Consider the following 18,090-nt stretch of genomic DNA (forward strand, 5'->3'; position numbering starts at 1 on the left):
AGTAATACTATTCTCTGCAGCTGCCCCAGTGCTTGTAAAGAAACATTATTAATTACCGTACTTTGATCCTCTCTGTTTTAGATCCATGGTTAGTACAGTGTGTGTTTCCTTAAAATTATAATGCTACATACCTTCTTCGCACAGTGTTGCTGTGCTGTCACGTGTTATCCCTCTGCCATTTTAAATACATCAGAGTGGAATCTCAGCCCCTCCCACTGTAGTCTCTTAGATCAAGAAGGGAAGAAGAGGGAGGACACGTGACTGCACAGCATGACTGTGCGAAGAAGATATGTAGCATTATAATTTTAAGAGAACACACACTACACACACTGTACTAACCATGGAACTAAAACAGAGAGGATCAAAGTAATTAATAGATGTGAATTTACAACCACTTTAAGTTCTATGTTAACTCAAGCTGTTTTTAAGTATTTATTTTTCCTAATGGGAGGATCATTAGCATGTATTTACTTTATGATTAAGTACACAATGTAGGTCCATAACACATGAAATCTATACTCTATACAGTCCTTATCCTTATAAGATCTTCCAAACTGAAAGTGCCAGGCTAATAACTGGATGCCATGCTTGTACATACAGAAATTGAAAATCATGTGGAGCTCTATCTAAAGCTGATAGGCCAGGTATTAGAGATCATGTTATAGCTTTAAAACAATGGTTCCTCTAAAAGGGGCTGGATAGCTATTTCAAAATTGAACAGCTTGCTCTGTTGAATACCAATGACAACTTGTATGAAATTTTGAACTGAAACTCTGAAAATCTGTTTAACTCGGTTTATTGAAGGCAATCCAAATCAGGCAAGCACTTTGGGGAAAGCATGAGGAAATATTTCTTTTTTTTTTTAACTAAGTACAAGTGCAAAGGATCAGAGCTCATGCAGATTATAATCCATAATGGGCCAAGCTTTATTAGATAAATTCTAAAATCACAAGACATGTTTGGCTGTAGATTTTATAGTAGAGATTTCAGTGCTTGCTGTCTTCACATTGTATTCATGCCATACCCCTCTAAAAGAACAGCGGACATGGTTATCTTCATGCTTCTATGTGCAATGTGTATGTATTTTGACCATATGCTTTGTAGGAAACACATGTAAATGCCTACAAGCTTTTAAACCCATGAGGTGAATGAGGTGACTACCAACAAGTGGTTTAGTCACAACAAAATGAAATTAAAGAATTTGAATAAAACCTTGCAGTATAAAATACACAGAAGTGTTTATGCTGAAGGATTAGAATGACAAACGTTACGTTTACCATCACATTCAGGAAGAACATTACTCCAAGTTCCATCTGGTAGGCAATCTCTGAAATTTCGTCTGTTCCTTAAAAGATACCTAGAGGCAGAAAAAAAGAAGTAAACAAATCATATACATTGTATCACAGATAAAATATATGTTGTTTAGTATTACAATGTTTTTTTTTTTTAAATCAAAGTTTATTTAGAGATTTTTTTCTTTACAAGTACAAAACAACATAGAGACACACTTTCACACAAAACAAAAGAGCTAAAAAAATAGAAACATGTAAACAAAATAGCAAAAAAAAAAAAAAAAAAATACAGCACTAAGCCCACAAGTTACCATTAGATACATATAACAATGTAGCACATGCTTGGCAAACTAATAAATACCCCACAAGTAACAATAAAATCAACTTTCTCAACAAAGAGTAAAAGACAGGCCCATTGGGCCTTATTCACTATAACGCTACACTGGCGTATGCGTACTTTTAGTTTCTATGGCAGAAGCACCGTCGATTTATTCCTAAACTGAATTCAGTATAGTGTGCGGGAAAACTTATTCGCAAATTCACCATTAGCAATATACAGCAGCGAGGGAGTAAATAAGTAGTCATGCTAAAAGTGCCACTATTGACATGGAAATAATGTTTTGCGCATGATAGCATAGCTGAAATGGTTCTTAAAGATATGGTGTATTGAGGGGCGGAGCTAACCAAGGAACGGAATGGATGTCTGAGAGAAGGCTCCGGCGACACAGGAGAATGGATCGGCACACAGCGACGGACCAGTACTTTTCTTTGCAAATACCAAAGAAGGGTATGGATCAACCCACCATAGACACCAGGGAAGCAGGTCACAATGTCCAGGAAGCACAAGAAGGCTCAGAAGCCTTAAAAACTTACCGCTTTCTTCCACCAGCAGCAGCGTGGAGGGGTCTAAGATGGCGCCGCTAAATCCTCTCCCTCTGCTTCCTCCCCGAGGCCCAGCTTGCCACAGAGGGAATTGTACACATCATCAGACAAGTCACTGCACTCTCCTCAGTCAGGTAACTCTACTCCCTTATCTGGGAGCACTGAAAAATTGTGATTTAAAATGGACAGGCCTCGTAAAACTGCTGGAGCACATAACAGTATAGGATCTGGTGATATTAGGGAGCTACCAGACTCCATAGAGGAATTCCCAACTTCTAACTAGACTCAGTAATGAAAAACATGTTAACCTCCCTGGCGGTGATCCCGAGCGTGACTCGGGGGTTAATTTTTTCTATCAGGAGTGGTAACCCCGAGTCACGCTCGGGGTAGTATTGCAGAGTGCCAGCGGAGCCCCCTTAGCCCCCCGAGTAATGCACTTACCTTGTCCCGGCGATCCAGCGATGTCCTTCGCTCCGATCGCCGGGTGACCCGGCGTCTGACTTCCTGGTTCCGTTCCCTGCGAGCAGAGGCGGCGCACGGGAGCGGAACTGGGCGGGAATTTTGAAAAGTAAAAATAAATAAAAGAGGTGATACAATGTAATCTGAGAGGATTACACTGTTTCACCACAGATTACCTCAGATCTCACAGTACAGTGTCCCTTCGGACATTATACTTGTGATTTGTGCCCAAAAAAATATATATATTATGGCATCAAAAAAGCGCCAGTCTAAAGCGCTTTTGGACCAGCTGAGTGACAGCGGCAGCGACAGCGACCCGGAGGTGCTCGCGGAAGTGAGCGATAGCGAGTCATGGGGTGATTTGTCGTCTGACACTGACACGGATCTGGCAAGTGACAACGGCGATGACCCTGCACCTGACCTGAGCGATGTGCGCACTTGGTGCGCTATTGATTGCGATGCGGACCAGGTAGCGCCCCAAAGATTCCCGTTCACCGGATCACCTGGGATGAAGGTAGATGTCGAGCGTGACAACGCTCTGGCATACCTGCAATTATTCCTCACTGAGGAGGTAATTGAAATAATTGTCACAGAGACGAATCGCTACCAAGAGCAGCAATCCGCTACGCTGCATGCCAGGCTTTCCAGAAGCAGAAAGTGGGAACCGGTGACGAAAGAGGACATGTGGCTGTTTCTGGGACTCCTCTTTCTTCAGGGGTTGGTGGGGAAACCGTTCCAGAACTGGTACTGGACCACCAACAGGTTACTGGCCACTCCGTTCTTTGGCACCGTGATGTCTGAGTATCGCTTCTCCCTGATTATGAAGTATTTCCACTTCACAAACAATGAGGAGTTTGATGAGGCCACGCATCCTGCGCCCAAACTGAAAAAAATCTGGGAGGTATGGCAAATTATTGTGGCCAATTTCCAGCGGACCTACGTGCCAGAAAGGGACGTCAGCGTGGATGAGAGTTTGATGGCCTACAAGGGTCGCCTAAGCTGGATTCAGTACATCGCATCCAAAAGAGCGCGGTTTGGCATCAAATCATATATGCTCTGCGAGTCATCCACGGGGTACATATGGAATTTGGTAATTTACACCGGCAAAGGCACTAAATTCAACCCCAGGTACAGCGGCTATGGGATGGCCACATCATCTGTCCTTACACTTCTGGAGCCATTGCTGAACCAGGGATATTGTGTGACCACGGACAACTTCTATACGTCCCCGGAACTATATGATGTTTTGCTACAAAATAGAACCGACGCATATGGTACCGTTAGGCCTAACCGACGAGACATGCCATCTTTGTTTGCCAAAAAAAAAACTAAAAACCGGAGAAATGGTTGCCTGGCAGAAGGGTAAGATGATGGCAATGAGATGGCGAGACAAGAAGGATGTGTCTCTCATGAGCACTGTGCACAATACCTCCTCTGCCATGGTCCACACAAAATGTGGGACAGATGTGCTGAAACCGCAGGTCGTGATTGACTATAACAAAACAATGGGAGGTGTCGACAGAGCCGATCAGGCCATGACCTTCTATCCCGCTATGCGAAAACAGCAAAAAAAAATATTATAAAAAAATATTCAGACACCTTCTGGAACAATGTCTTTGGAACGCTTAAATCCTGCACAAAGCCAACAGTGACAAGCCTCTTGCTCATTCCGAGTTTGTCTGGAAGGTGGCTGAGCAGATTTTTGTAAAGCACCAGACACCATCAGGAGTTGTAAAAAGACCTGGACGTCGCGCTGTTGATGTGGTCAACCCAGAACGTCTGACCGGCCGTCACTTTGCAGACTATATCCCGCCAACTGCAAAAAAGGCAGCACCGACCAGGATGTGTGTTGTTTGCTGCTCAAAACGCGATAGCAATGGAAAGAAAGTCCGAAAGGAAACCAGGTTCCATTGTCCTGATTGTGACGTCGGACTTTGTGTAGTTCCTAGTTTCAAAATTTATCACACGCAGGATGTGTATTGAATTTTCTTTCTTTGACAAATTTCCTTATTTACTACATTATTGAATAAAATTACATTATTTATGAGATTATAATTCATGATTTTGTGTTTCAAAATTTATCACATCTGGGATGTCTACTAGAGTCTTGTTTTGGTCAGGTTTAAGTCAGTAATTACTAAGAATTGTAGGCCTATAATACATAACACCCAATTTCCATGCAAAAAATTGTACTGCTTTTGGTATAAACTTCCAGACATAATCATACTGCCAGGGAGGTTAATGTCATTAAGAAACTCACTTCAGGCCGACTTAATCTCCTGCATGCAGATTCAGCAAGGAACTGAGGAGTGTAAAGGATAGAGTAGATCATGTTGAAAATAAAATGGGGGAGTTTGCTACTACAATTAACGACTTAGTGGATGCATCTGAGAAGAAAGATGAAGAGATGGAGTGGGTTAAAGCCAAAATAGCAGACACTGAAGACCGATCCAGAAGGAATAACTTAAAAATAAAGGGGGATCCCTGAATCAGTCTCACAGGCCGAACTAGGCCCTTATGTTAATGCAATGTTTAAAGCCATACTTCCTGAAGCCTCTGACATGGATATCACGGTGGACAAAGTACACAGGCTCCCAAAACCGTCCCATTTCCCAGGTCACATCCATAGAAATGTGATCCTACTGATGCATTTTTTCCACATCAAGGAGAAACTCATGTATGCGATGAGGAGGGGTGACCGAGTCCATTCCCCATATTCGGAATTGCAGCTATATGCTGACCTCTCCCAATATACCCTGATGAAAAGGAGGAATCTTACCACTATAACAAAGGCCTTAAGGAACCATGACATCAGTTATAAATAGGGGTACCCCACAAAACTCACAGTAACCAAGAAGGGATCTTCGTATATCGTGGACTCTTTGGAAAAGGGAATTTTCCTACTAAAATCTTGGAAGATACTCCCTGAAGATTCTTCCTCCCCCTCTCCAACTAGGAATTCCACTCATGTTCAACCAGAATGGAAGGTTGTGACCAAAAAGAATGCCCTAGCGCTGGTATAAAAAGTATACTGGGTTCTCCTTGTGCTGTGGAGGACAGTTCTTAGCTCCATACACCCCTCACCTTACCTGAGCAGCAGTAGCTGCACATGGGCTTGTTGCCCCTTGTTGTTGCTAAATGAGCTTAGCTATCTTTCATCACTTATTTGTTTTCAATTTTTGTTTGACTGTTTCTTTCAATTTTTTTTTTTTATTCTTTAAATGCGGGCATATTCTACTGCGGTCTCGAGTTCTTGCCATTCCTATCCTGGGTACACCAGTCCTGGACTGCAGTGATTTTAATATCACTCCAGATCCCAGTATGGACTCTACTTCCTCACAGGGAAGGAAATCTCCATCACTCCAACACCATATCCATCAACATGAGCGATACGTTTGGTGCTGTTTTCATGCGGAGGAAAGCAATTTTACCTTTTTCTCTCATCCGCATCATTTGTATACTCCAATTGACTTATTCTTACTTGATTGTTGGCTGTTGGGGAAAACTATTACTACCTCTATCAATACCATCACATGGTCGTACCATGCCTCGATCCTTTTGACAATTCAAGACTCTTTGTCACCCCAGGCTACACCTGTTTGGAAACTCAACTCCACCCTTTTAACTCGGGAGGACACCGGAATTGACTTGGAACGTCACCTTGTAGAGTTCTATAATCTTAACGAATTATCTGACTGATCAATTTGTCGTCTGGAGCGCTCATAAAGCGGTATGAGGGAGTCACTTCATTAAATTAGGAGCAAGGGCTAAGAGGCAGCGACAGCAACACATTGCAAGTCTAATTACCCAAATTGAAACTATAGACACACAAAATAAGCAAGAAATGTCCCCCCTCTATCTCAAAAGCTGACTTTGAAAAGGCTAATAAACGACTGAAAAGTACCTATTATGCTTCAGGGAACAGGGCAGGGATATTATTGGCCCACAAGTTAAAGGGAAGGAGACAGAAAACTAGAATCCAACAACTACGACACCCCCTCACTAATACCAAATTGACCCATCCCCAGGATTTAGCGGATGCATTTAGTACATATTACAGTTCTCTTTACAACCTAATAGCAGATCCAGATACTGTACAACCACAGCCAGACAAAATTGCACAATTCTTAAGCAAAATCAAGCTTCCCCAACTTTCCCAGGATCAATTATTGTCACTAAATTCTCCTTTTACACCTTTAGAACTTTAACAAGTGATAGATCCACTTCCAAATAACAAATCCCCTGGCCCGAATGGCTTCACTGGGGAATACTATATATTGTTTAAACATGTACTTATACATATGCTTCAGATGTTCAATGCAGCAGCTGCCTCTTCGCCCTTCCCACAGGAAATGCCCAAAGCGTTAATTGTTACTTTGCCTAAGCCAGGGAAGGACCCTACTACACCCCAAAATTTCAGACCCATATCTCTTCTGAACAATGATCTAAAAATCTATGCTAAATTAAATCGCTGGTGGATATTTTACCCTCCCTCATACACCCTGACCAGTCAGGGTCCACCAAGGGGTGACAAACCTCTGATGCTACTCGTAGATTGATCAATATAGTTCACCTTGCCAACAAACAGCAAACACCTTCCCTGCCCCTCGCGTTGGATGCAGAGAAAACCTTCGATAGAATCCATTGGGAGTACCTGGCACAGACACTGAGGGCATTTGGATTTGAGGGCTAGATCCATCAGGTCATTATGGCACTATATACAGAACTCTCGGCCCATGTATATTCATGCTTTTCACACCATTCCCTATATGTACTCGCCAGGGCTGCTCCTTAACGCCACTAATCTTAAATCTCTTAATGAAACCAATGGCCACTTACAGTCGCTCCCATCTGCAGACTACAGGATTTAAATTCTATAATACTGACCATGTTATACGTTTATTTGCAGATGACATTATCTTACTGTTGACGAATGTGGAATCTTCCCTGGCTTATGTACACTTGTCCTTGATTTTGTTTAACCCAATATGCTATTACAAGGTAAACGCTGCTAAATCTCACCTGCTAGGGCTGCATATCCCCGTAACTACCTAATAAAGGTTACAACACCAAGTCCCCTATATGTGGCAACAAAAAGGTATCAACTACCTAGGGATTACACAGACTCAATAAAAAAGACACATTGGTTCAAGCCAACTACACCTCCTTCTTAACCTCCCTGGCGGTATGATTCTTTTGGATTTTAGGTGCTGAAAGCAGTACCATTATTTTGCATGTAATTCTTGCGAATGAGCAGCCCAAACCAACTGTATACATTTATTATATATATATATATATACAGTTGGTTTGGGCTGCTCATTCACAAGAATTATGTATATATATATATATATACACACACACACGTGTATATTATATATATATGTATATATGTACACTGTATATATATATATATATATATATATATATACACACACACTGTATGTATATATATATATATATATATATATATATATATATATATATATATACATATATTTACATAAAAAGTACAGTAAAACTGCAGGAAAGGGCACTGGGGGGGCAATGTAATGTGATTTTTTTTTATTTTGAACGGTATCAGTGTGTTTGGTGTGTTTTACATTCGAATTTGCCGCCGGTTCCACCCCCGGCGGACGTCATGTCGCCGGAGACGGAAGCCGGGGCTCGCAGACGATCGGGAGGAAGCTCCGCCGCCGCACACCGCCGGGATACTTCGCTGGATCCCGGAGAAAAGGTAAGTAAAACCTCCTCCAGCATCCAGCGATCTTCCTAGCGCTACCCCGAGTGTGACTCGGGGTTACCGCTTTTTGCTCTAAAATCTTACCCCGAGTCACACTTGGGAATACCGCTAGGAAGGTTAAACACCTTTGCCTCTTAACTCCAAAAACTAGCAGTGGCTGAGCTATCTTGGTCAGGAAGGCTAGCAGCTTTTAAAATGACTCTGCTGCCACAGTTGGTCTACCTGTTTAGATCCCTCCCTGTTGTGGTTCCGGAGACATTCTTTAAATCAGTACAATCTTTACTCAACAAGTATCTTTGGAAGGGAAAAAGGGCTAAATGCACCTTTATACAAACTTATTACAATGAGGAAAGCAGGCGGAATGGGGTACATAGTAATCAGAGACTATTACCTCGCATCTATCCTTTCTCAAGCTAAAGCTTGGTTTCCCCAATCTCTCATATACCCATGGGTACAACTAGAGAGCGCCCAGATTGGAAATAGCGACCTACACCATTACCTGCTTGTCAGTCCCTTTTTTAGAAATAGCAAGACCAATGTATCCCCTATCATTAGGGCTACACTGCTCACATGGAGAGCACTATTGCAAACACCATTAGATGGCTCCCCTAACACTATTATCCGTACACCCCTACTGAGTCTACAACACATCATACCCGACATACCATTATCACACTGGAAAACTAGAGGGATCGAGTACGTAGATGATCTTATGGTCAGTCCAGCTATCAAAACCTTTAGATCACTACAAATAGAATTTGGGTTGCAACCAAATGATCACTTCACTTACTTAAGAATCTCCAACTTCCTACGAGCAAACCATATACTTAATACCACCTTGCATTGGAAAATAGTTCAGTTTCTTACTGTACCTAATTCTAAACTAAAAGGTATTTCCCTACTATATACTTCTCTTGACAATAAAATAGCTTTATCAAGACATCTCCAGTCTTAGCTTGGGAACGAGAAATGGGAACACAACACACATCTGAACACTGGCAAACCGCAACCACATACTTGGCCTCTAGGAATGTAAACCTGTGGGAGTTGACCCAAAAATTGCTATTCAGATGGTATTTGACTCCGTTTAGGATGTCAAAATTCTCCCCTCAACTGTCACCTCTTTGTTGGCAAAACTGCACAGATGTAGGCACCCTCTATCATATTATGTGGTCCTGCATCAAAATAACCTTTGGACTAAGGTATTCAAATTAATCACTGAAATATATGGCCTACTGATTCCTATCTCCCCGGACACAGCGATATTGTCACTGGGACTAAAAGCAATACCAGGTATAGTTAAGGGCCAAATAATCCACCTCTTATTGGCTACTACACTAGCTTTGGTGAAGCATTGGAAGAACCCTAAGGTCCCCTCCATAACTGTTATAACCCAAATGACACACATCCACACGGGATACGAAATATCCTTTGTTTCTGCTACAGGTAGTTTCCACAAAACGAAACTGGCTTAGGATAAATGGTGCTCTTGGTATGATCACACCTAAACCACCTGAATAGTTATTTCACCTCTTCTTTTTCCCTAGTTCACATTACGCAGACTGCTTAATAATTCTTATAATAATAATAGTAACAATAGCACTAAAGAATATGCTCTACTTGAAGTAGTTGCTATATTTGTTTATTTTACCTTTTTTCTTACCTGTCTCACAGGATGTACATTTAGTCAATGCTGGACGGTGGATGTTGGGGGGAGGTTCCCTCCACCCCCTGGACGCAGTATGTTCCCAGAGGGGTGTCTGGGGGGTGGGGCCTCTGCTTTGAGAAAGGTGGAAGTCGTTAATGGGGACTACTCTCTCCCACATGCCTCAGATTTTCAGACAATCAATACATTACTGTCTAATGTTTACTGTTTATTTGACTTTAGTATTCCATAAGTGTGCAAGTGCATCCCCAGTGAGTCCAGGGTATTTACTTGGATTTTATTACACGTTGCTTTATATGTTTATACTTTTATATCTGTACGATTTCCTTTTTGAAACTCCAACAAAAATGTATTGATCTAAAAAAAAAAAGATATGGTATATTGTTTGGACATAATCTGCTTTGAAACTTTTTCAAAAAGTGATGTCCAAAAAGAAATTTCAAGGAAAGTCTGAGAAGAAAATTCTCCCACAGTCAAGGACTATGAAGCTGCACACGTGCGCATGCCCGGACCATAACAATAGTTTCAATCATACGTCTTGGAAATCTTAAGCTATTTTAGTGAATTTGCGAATGTTAAATACGTGTTCGCGGCCGTAAAAATAGGCGTAAGGTATCTAAAAGCAAGTGTCATCCTTTGATTCAGATTGTACAACTGGTATTTACACAAAAACATACATTTTAATTTTGGTATGAATTGTTGAATTCCTAAAGACAATTGTTTTATTTATATTAATAAATGCACATCGGTGGTGGTGATTAGTGTTTATACATCAATCTTCAATCACAGGGATTTGGTTCAATCTACAAATTTTTGGACTCCGTTGGAATTCATTATTATTTTGGACTATATTATTTTTTTGGACTATACAATTATACAATTATCACGTTAATTATATATATATATATATATATATATGTATATATATATATATATAAATAATTTTTTTTTTTTTTTTGAGCGATTCATTTTCATTTTTTTTTAATAATTTAAAACTCCTAGTGATAGGAGTGTGTTTACATTACATTATGCATGAGATTCATTTATTTAACATCAATTTATTTTTCTTACACTTGCGCTGCTGGTGTTTACACATCAGGGGTTGGGATTTCACTTTTTTGCAATTGTTTTATTTTGCTTCTTATTCCTTTTTATTTTAAACAATGCTAGTAATCTGTATTGTTTTCATGTTTTTTTGCAACAGATATTATTCTCTCTCGCTCTTTACACACAACATACATACTATATATATATATGTGCATTGTGTATGCTCGCCCAGGGACTTTTGTAATTTGGGATATATCTTGTTACACTGAGCATGCTCAGACACTTTGCCATTTGAGCCATATCTCTGGTTACACTGAGCATGCTCAAACACTTTGCTGTTTGACATCCGATAAGTAAATGGTAAATAATGCACTCCTTGCTCTTCATCTCACATAAATCTTAACCAAAACTCCCACAGCTTTCTTCACAGACCAAACACAATACCAATGTTGATGCAAATTTAAAGCGGAGTTCCGGCCTCAAAATCGAGTTTGGGCCATCCGCTTGCTGAGTGTCACCTGTAAAAGAAATGGATAGTCAGGATTTTTTTTTTGTTTACTTACCTCGATATTGTAGAAAATATACTCCCCTTTCTTCCTCTTCCTCCCTCTGCGGCCGCGGCCCACGCTGTCACTACCTGCTTGCATTGATTCCTGGGAGCTGAACGTCATCAATCCCAGGAATCAATGCGCCTGCACCGGCCCTGCTAGTCACTTCCGGTGCAGGCGTGTCATTCCCTGCTAAACAGCTTCTGGGCATGCCCAGAAGCTGTGCAGGGATGATGCTCCTGCCCCAGAAGTGACGGCGGGGCCGGTGCAGTGCATTGTGGGACCGAAGAAGACACGGAAGAGGAGGCAGAAAAGGACGTGCTGGCTACAGATGCCCACACCTGAGATAGCAGCACTGGAGAAGAAATTTTCAAGGTAAGTATTTCTTCTAAAAAGGTAAGTGCGACCAGGGACAGTTCAGAGGCTATCCATTGTGGAATGCACTAGCCCTGACTGTCCCGGGGGTATTTTTATTAAAAAATAATTTCCGAGGCCGGAACTCCGCTTTAAAATGAGTAACAATTTTGTGTGTTGTTTAGCATTTTCAAATTATATTTTTCACAACAAAAATGTAATATGTGTACCAACATCATTAATCCAAATCCAAATGTCATTACCAAAATTCAGAGGGTAACACCCCTATTCCACATTCACACACCAATATGCAAAAAATATCACAGAATAAATCAAGAAACAGAACTCTCAACTGATGTAATTACACCACATATAGGTAAATGACCCAATAATTTTACTAGGGGGGTTCCGCCACCATTGCAAATCTTGCCATGTGTGTTCCACAGAGAGGGACAAGAAGCAGCCATGAATTCCAAACCAGCACCAATTTCAGCCTCTTACCAACAAAAAAAGCCTCAAAATTGGAGATGGTCCTATAGGAGCATGCTGACAGTAATCAGACATACCCAGCCTTGGACCCAGATGGCATATCACAGACACAGGTTGCTCAATGGCACAAAGGACTTCCGGGGTACATGTGCATTAATTACCTTTAGGCACCTCAGGGACTTGGGACTGTTTAACACAGGGCTTGACAAATTTGCCTGAAATTTAGGACCCAGCTAAAAAAGTTAGGAGCCAGTTTTTTTTTTTTAAACTAACAACCAAGCTTTATTTAACCACTTGCCGTCTGCGTACGGTAATAGTACTGCAGCAAAGTGGCTCGTTATGGTCTGACGACGTAGATCTACGTCATCAGACACTCCCCTTTCTCGGCGGCGCAATATCGCAGTCCCGCAAAAAAAATCGCAGATCGCCGCCATTACTCGTTAAAAAAAAAAACACCAAAAATGACAGAAATCTTTCCCTTCGATAGTAAACGCAATAACTTTTGCGCAAACCAATCAAAATACGCTTATTGTGAATTTTTTTACCAAACATAGGTAGCAGAAAACAAATTGGCCAAAAATTTAAAAAAATTTTGTTTTTTACATTTTTTGGGGGGGAATTTCATATAAAAAATGTGAAAAATATTGCTGTTTTTTCAAAATTTACGCTTTTTTTTGTTTATAGTGCAAAAAGTAAAAATCGCACAGGTGATCAAATACCACCAAAAGAAAGCTATGTTTGTGGGAAAAAAAGGACGTAAATTTCGTTTGGGTACGGCGTCGCACGACCGTGCAATTGTCAGTTAAAGTCGCACAGCGCCGAATCGCAAAAAATGGCCCAGACGTAAGACAGCAAAATCCTCTAGTGGTAAAGTGGTTAATAAAACGGATACTAAATTTACACATAAATACGACTAGAACCCCACTCTCCTCTATAGCGCAATTGGATGGAAACAGACTGTCTGTCTCTTTCCATCTGATGCCATCTGATCCGATCCACGGGGTGGATAGAAAATAGAACCACCATCCGTCTGTTTTTGGCAGACAGGATCAGATGGCGGCAGATTACCGCTCCATAGAGGAGAATGAAGGGGCGCAAAAGGGACAGGACACCTCCTGCAGGGCACCCCAGGTGCCAGGTCGCTAATTCTAGTGGCAAATGCAACCTGGCGCCCGGGGTTTGTCGAGCCCTGGTTTAACACCACAGAGATGGAGGCTCCATGCATGTGGCAGCACAGTGGCTAACTGGTTAGCACGTCTGCCTTTAAGCACCAGGGTCGTTGGTTCGAATCACCAAACCTTTCACTACCTAGGTAGAAGTTTCTCTGTTGTTCTAGTTTCATGGTCACAAGGAATTATATTTCTGACGGGTTTCATATAATGGAAAACAAAGAAATTACATTCTAAGGAAAGCGACTGTAGTTTTGCACCCAATCTAGAACTTGGGGACAGATATGGATGTGTGATCCTGCACTCCTATTTTATTGTTGTATGCTGATATTGAATGACAAATGTGTTTGGTCAACAATTTGAGGGAAGCAGCCCTCACAAAAGTTGACATTTCCTGCTTTGTACCCTCCACATGGCCAAAATTTACAACTTGAATAGTTTTTTGTTCTCCCTGATAATGGTCCGAGCCTTGGACATTTGTCTTTTTTCTGTTTACCCTGAACAAATGCATATGCTGTTGCATTCTTTCATTTGCCAAGAGTGTGTGTTCCTGATCTACAGGTCTGAATACTTAAGACATGAAGAGACAGAATTAATTACACTGGCGGGCATGTCCTTTACTGGGTGGGTGTAGATGTGCGATCAATCCAACCTATGTTATATAAAGGCCTGCACTAGAGTGGTTTGCTTTGCCTGTGAAGAGGCCATAATCGTTGCTTTCTTAAGAAGTTTTTTTTTTTTTGGTGGACATGTTTTCAAAACTGTGTGTCTTTGTCAAGTCTGACCATGTGTTTGTTTGCGAGCCTCTGTGGAGCCAGATCTTCTTCTAATTATTACTTCTAAACCTCACGTTAGACCTACAATTCCTAATGTTAAACTAGTTAATGTTATGGTTGAGATGGAAAGGAAGCTCCCTGCTAACCCTAACCATAAAAGTATGCATATTTTTTTCTATTGCTACCTTTTTGGATTTAGTATTCATTTGTCTGTTTTGCTTATCCTGCACTTAAACTTTTAAAGGTGTTTTCCTAAAATCATGTTTTTCCTGGTTCAAATCAGCCTTATTTTTTAGTCCTGTTTTATAATGTGATTGTTAAGGTGTGTGCAATTATTTGTGTCTTACCCTTGTAGATTGTAAGCTCTTTGGAGTAGTACCCTTCTAACCATATTGTAAAATGCTGTTTCATAACTGCAATTTTCTTTTTTTTTTTTTGTGCCCAGTACATTAATATACCAAATGTTGATATTAATGTTCTAATAAATTGTCGTTTTATTGCGTCAGGAAATGAATTTTGGAGAAGTGTAAACTATTTTCACTTCTTCAAAGAGGTAGAAAATCAAATTACATACCTAATCATTTTTTTTGCAGATGAGCAAGTAATTTTAATAAAGTAGAGAGAATGTAATATAAGGGGTAGGGGATAAATGCAAATATTTAAAAAAAAAAAAAAAAAAAAACACTGCTATAGTGCTGGATTTATGTATGGCTTTTTTGGTGGACTAGGTAAACTATGAAAGATGTCAACTAAATCTTAATTCTCTCATAACACCACCAACTTAAAAAAAAAAAAGACAAAAAGAGGTTTGCGATGGTGCAATAGCGCAGTCGCGAACATATGTTCCCTATAGCACATATGCATTAGTTCACTCGCGAACATATGTTCGCTATGCAACATATGCATTCGCCCGGGCCAGCCCGGAAATGCATTATCACAAAAATGGGTGCACATGCCCCCAGAAGTGTACTGCTGCTCGGCACCTTAAGCTTGATTTAAAATTTGAGGAGAATATAGATTGTCTTGATCTATGTTCAAGTCTGCCATATATATAATAGAGAAATAACTCCTACATTAATGAGAAACAAATATCAGCAAAACCAGTCACTGCTAAAAATTGTTCACAATTTTACACTGATCTTGGACATCTCCTTGGTGTAGAGACATCACTACCGTGCAAATGGACTCCATTCAATACTTCTGTACCCGCACAAAGCGATTCAGAGCCTTGAGGTCCAGGATAGGACATACTTTGCCTTCTTTCCTGGGCACAGTAAACAGATTTGAATAGAACCCCTGAAAGCGTTCCCAAGAAGGAACCAGCACAATCACCCCTTGCCACAGCAGATCTTGTGCTGCCTCTCTGAGATCCATTAACTGGTCTGGAGATAGGCGAGGATTGGATGAGAAGAACCTGTATGACGGTAGAGACCGGAATTCGATCTTGTAACCCGATCGGATCAGTTCGTGGACCCATTTGTCCTGAATCAAGGAAGTCCATGGTTCTGGGAAGAAGCAAAGACATCCCCCACCCCAGAAATGGGTGAAGGCGTATCTTCCTGCAGACAAGGATTTGTCCGCAGATCCAGATTGGCCTGTTCTCAGCTTACCTGACCATGTCTTCTTGGAACCCCCACAAGACCTGAATGGCTTAGCTTCTTTCTCCTGCGACCCTGAGGCACGCCTATGAGCAGTAAACTAAGGCCCCCGTCTATTACACAGTTTCTTGCCCTTGGTGGATTGGGGTAGAAGAGTACTCTTCCCACCCGTATGGCCTTTGATCAACTCATCCAGGGAGGATCCAAACAACCTGTCCTCCGTAAAGGGAAGGTCAGAAAGAGCCTTTTTGGAAGTCTGGTCCGCAGACCAGCTTTTCAGCCACATCATGTGTCTAATAGCAATCCCCGAGGACACTCTGGCTGCGAGTGGAGCCGCATCACATATATAGTGAAGGGCTTTAACCATTGGGTCCATTATCTCTATCAGGCCCGGTGAGAGCTGCTCCGTTTCCAAGTCACCTTTTAGCAACTTCACCCATTCTGTGATGGTCTGTGACACCAGAGTAATAACATAGACAGGTTTTAGTATTGCGCTCGGTAACACATGCAAATGGCGGGACAGGGACTCAATCAGTCGATCCACTGGGTCTGTAAATACCGGGGACTCTTCCACCGGGACCGAAACCGGATAACCCCCCTTCGGTTTAGGTCCACCTAGTGGAAACCGCAACCGCGAAGGGATAACGCCTTTTAAAGCTATTAGGCACCACTAACATTTGTTTGACGTGCCCGCACTGTTCACTGACAATGTTGTCAAAAAGTTCCGGACAGGGAAACACCTTGCCCGATTTCTGAGATTTGCGGGTGTCGAAAGACACCTGCGTCCCCGACGCTGTAGACTACCACCGCCATGTTTAAGGTTTCCCCGCACCGACACTATAAGTGCCTCCACCAACGCGCTTTCCCACACGGCAGCTGACGAGGAAATGTCCTCCTCGCCGTCAGAATACGAAGACAAAGATCCATCAGGATGGTATGTGCCCGCGGTGGCCACATCTACCTCAGAATCTGAGGATACTACAGAAGGAGGTGAAGGCAAAGGGCGCTTTCGGGTAGTGGCATTCTTTGAAACTAAATTCACTTTTGACACCAGCCTTTCCAAAACTGCTGTAAAAGCAGACTGGCTGTGACCAAGAGGGTCCCGCAACCGCACTGAGGGGGTCTGTAGGCGAGATTTGGTCCTGGGACTCCATTGGCACTGAGTATAAGAAAAGCAGTGTCACTTTAAGAAGTCGCAAAAAACGCGATCTGCACCGCTGCACCAGTGATACAAGTCCCAGCCCTAACACAGCCTGCAGCGGGGTGAGTAAGGAATACCTACAGGGACCCCAGGAACATACCACCAAAACAGTATGGAGGCTTCAGGAACGTTCTGTGCAGAGAATAGAAACAATCTGACACAGGAAACAGAAAAGCACCTGGGTTATGCCTAGAGCCCCTAGCTTCCCCCTTGCTGTCCAGCGATCGTGGACTTCAAGAAAATGGCCATCCCATGCATTCCTATGGGGAACTACCAAAACATGGCAGCCCATGCATGTCATTGAAACGTTTTACATTGACGCAGAGCAGAAAGCCTACAGCAAAATGGCGGACCCCAAGGCGCGCCATGCGGTCTCCAGGAAACCTTGGGGGGGGGTCATCAGACAGAAGGCATCGGGGGGTCCCCAGGAGGAGACTCCACCAGGACAAACTCCCCCTCTACAGAACCGCCGCAGCTGTTGCAATACATCCGCCCCCCCCAGAGGTAGGAACCTGCTTGTGGGGGGGGGGGGGAGGGGACAGCCGAGGGGGGCCTGGTATCACCGAGAGGTCAGGGGAACCGAGGGATACCTGTGGGTATGACTTTCCCAGAGAGGGAGCCCACATCCGCCCCAAGAAAGCCGGCGAATTGGGTTGTGGGGACACTTGCTCACCATACCATGGCATCGGGTGGGCGCCACTCTGAACAGACTACCTCTCCACCCGGGGTGGGGGTGCTGACGGCCAGGGGGTACGCTTCGACTCAGGGGCATCCTAGGTCATGTACAGTGCCTTGCGAAAAGTATTGTGCCCCCTTGAACTTTTCGACCTTTTGCCACATTTCAGGCTTCAAACATAAAGATATAAAAC

At 42.4% G+C, this 18,090-nt stretch overlaps 1 protein-coding gene across 1 annotated transcript in view; it reads right to left on the reverse strand.

The window, feature by feature from the left end:
• Positions 1 to 1,239: 1,239 nt before the first annotated feature.
• Positions 1,240 to 18,090, reverse strand: part of LOC309546658 (complement decay-accelerating factor-like) — a gene marked incomplete at its 3' end in the record, with an annotated part of 199,029 nt that continues 182,178 nt past the window's right edge. Inside the window, exon 5 of the mRNA XM_082246381.1 lies at positions 1,240 to 1,357. Coding sequence (XP_082102507.1) covers positions 1,240 to 1,357 — 118 coding nt within the window. The remainder of the gene's footprint in view (positions 1,358 to 18,090) is intronic.

The sequence above is a fragment of the Pelophylax lessonae genome (genome assembly GCF_965119305.1).
Source record: "Pelophylax lessonae genome assembly, chromosome: 2".
NCBI classification, from domain to species: Eukaryota; Metazoa; Chordata; class Amphibia; order Anura; family Ranidae; genus Pelophylax; species Pelophylax lessonae.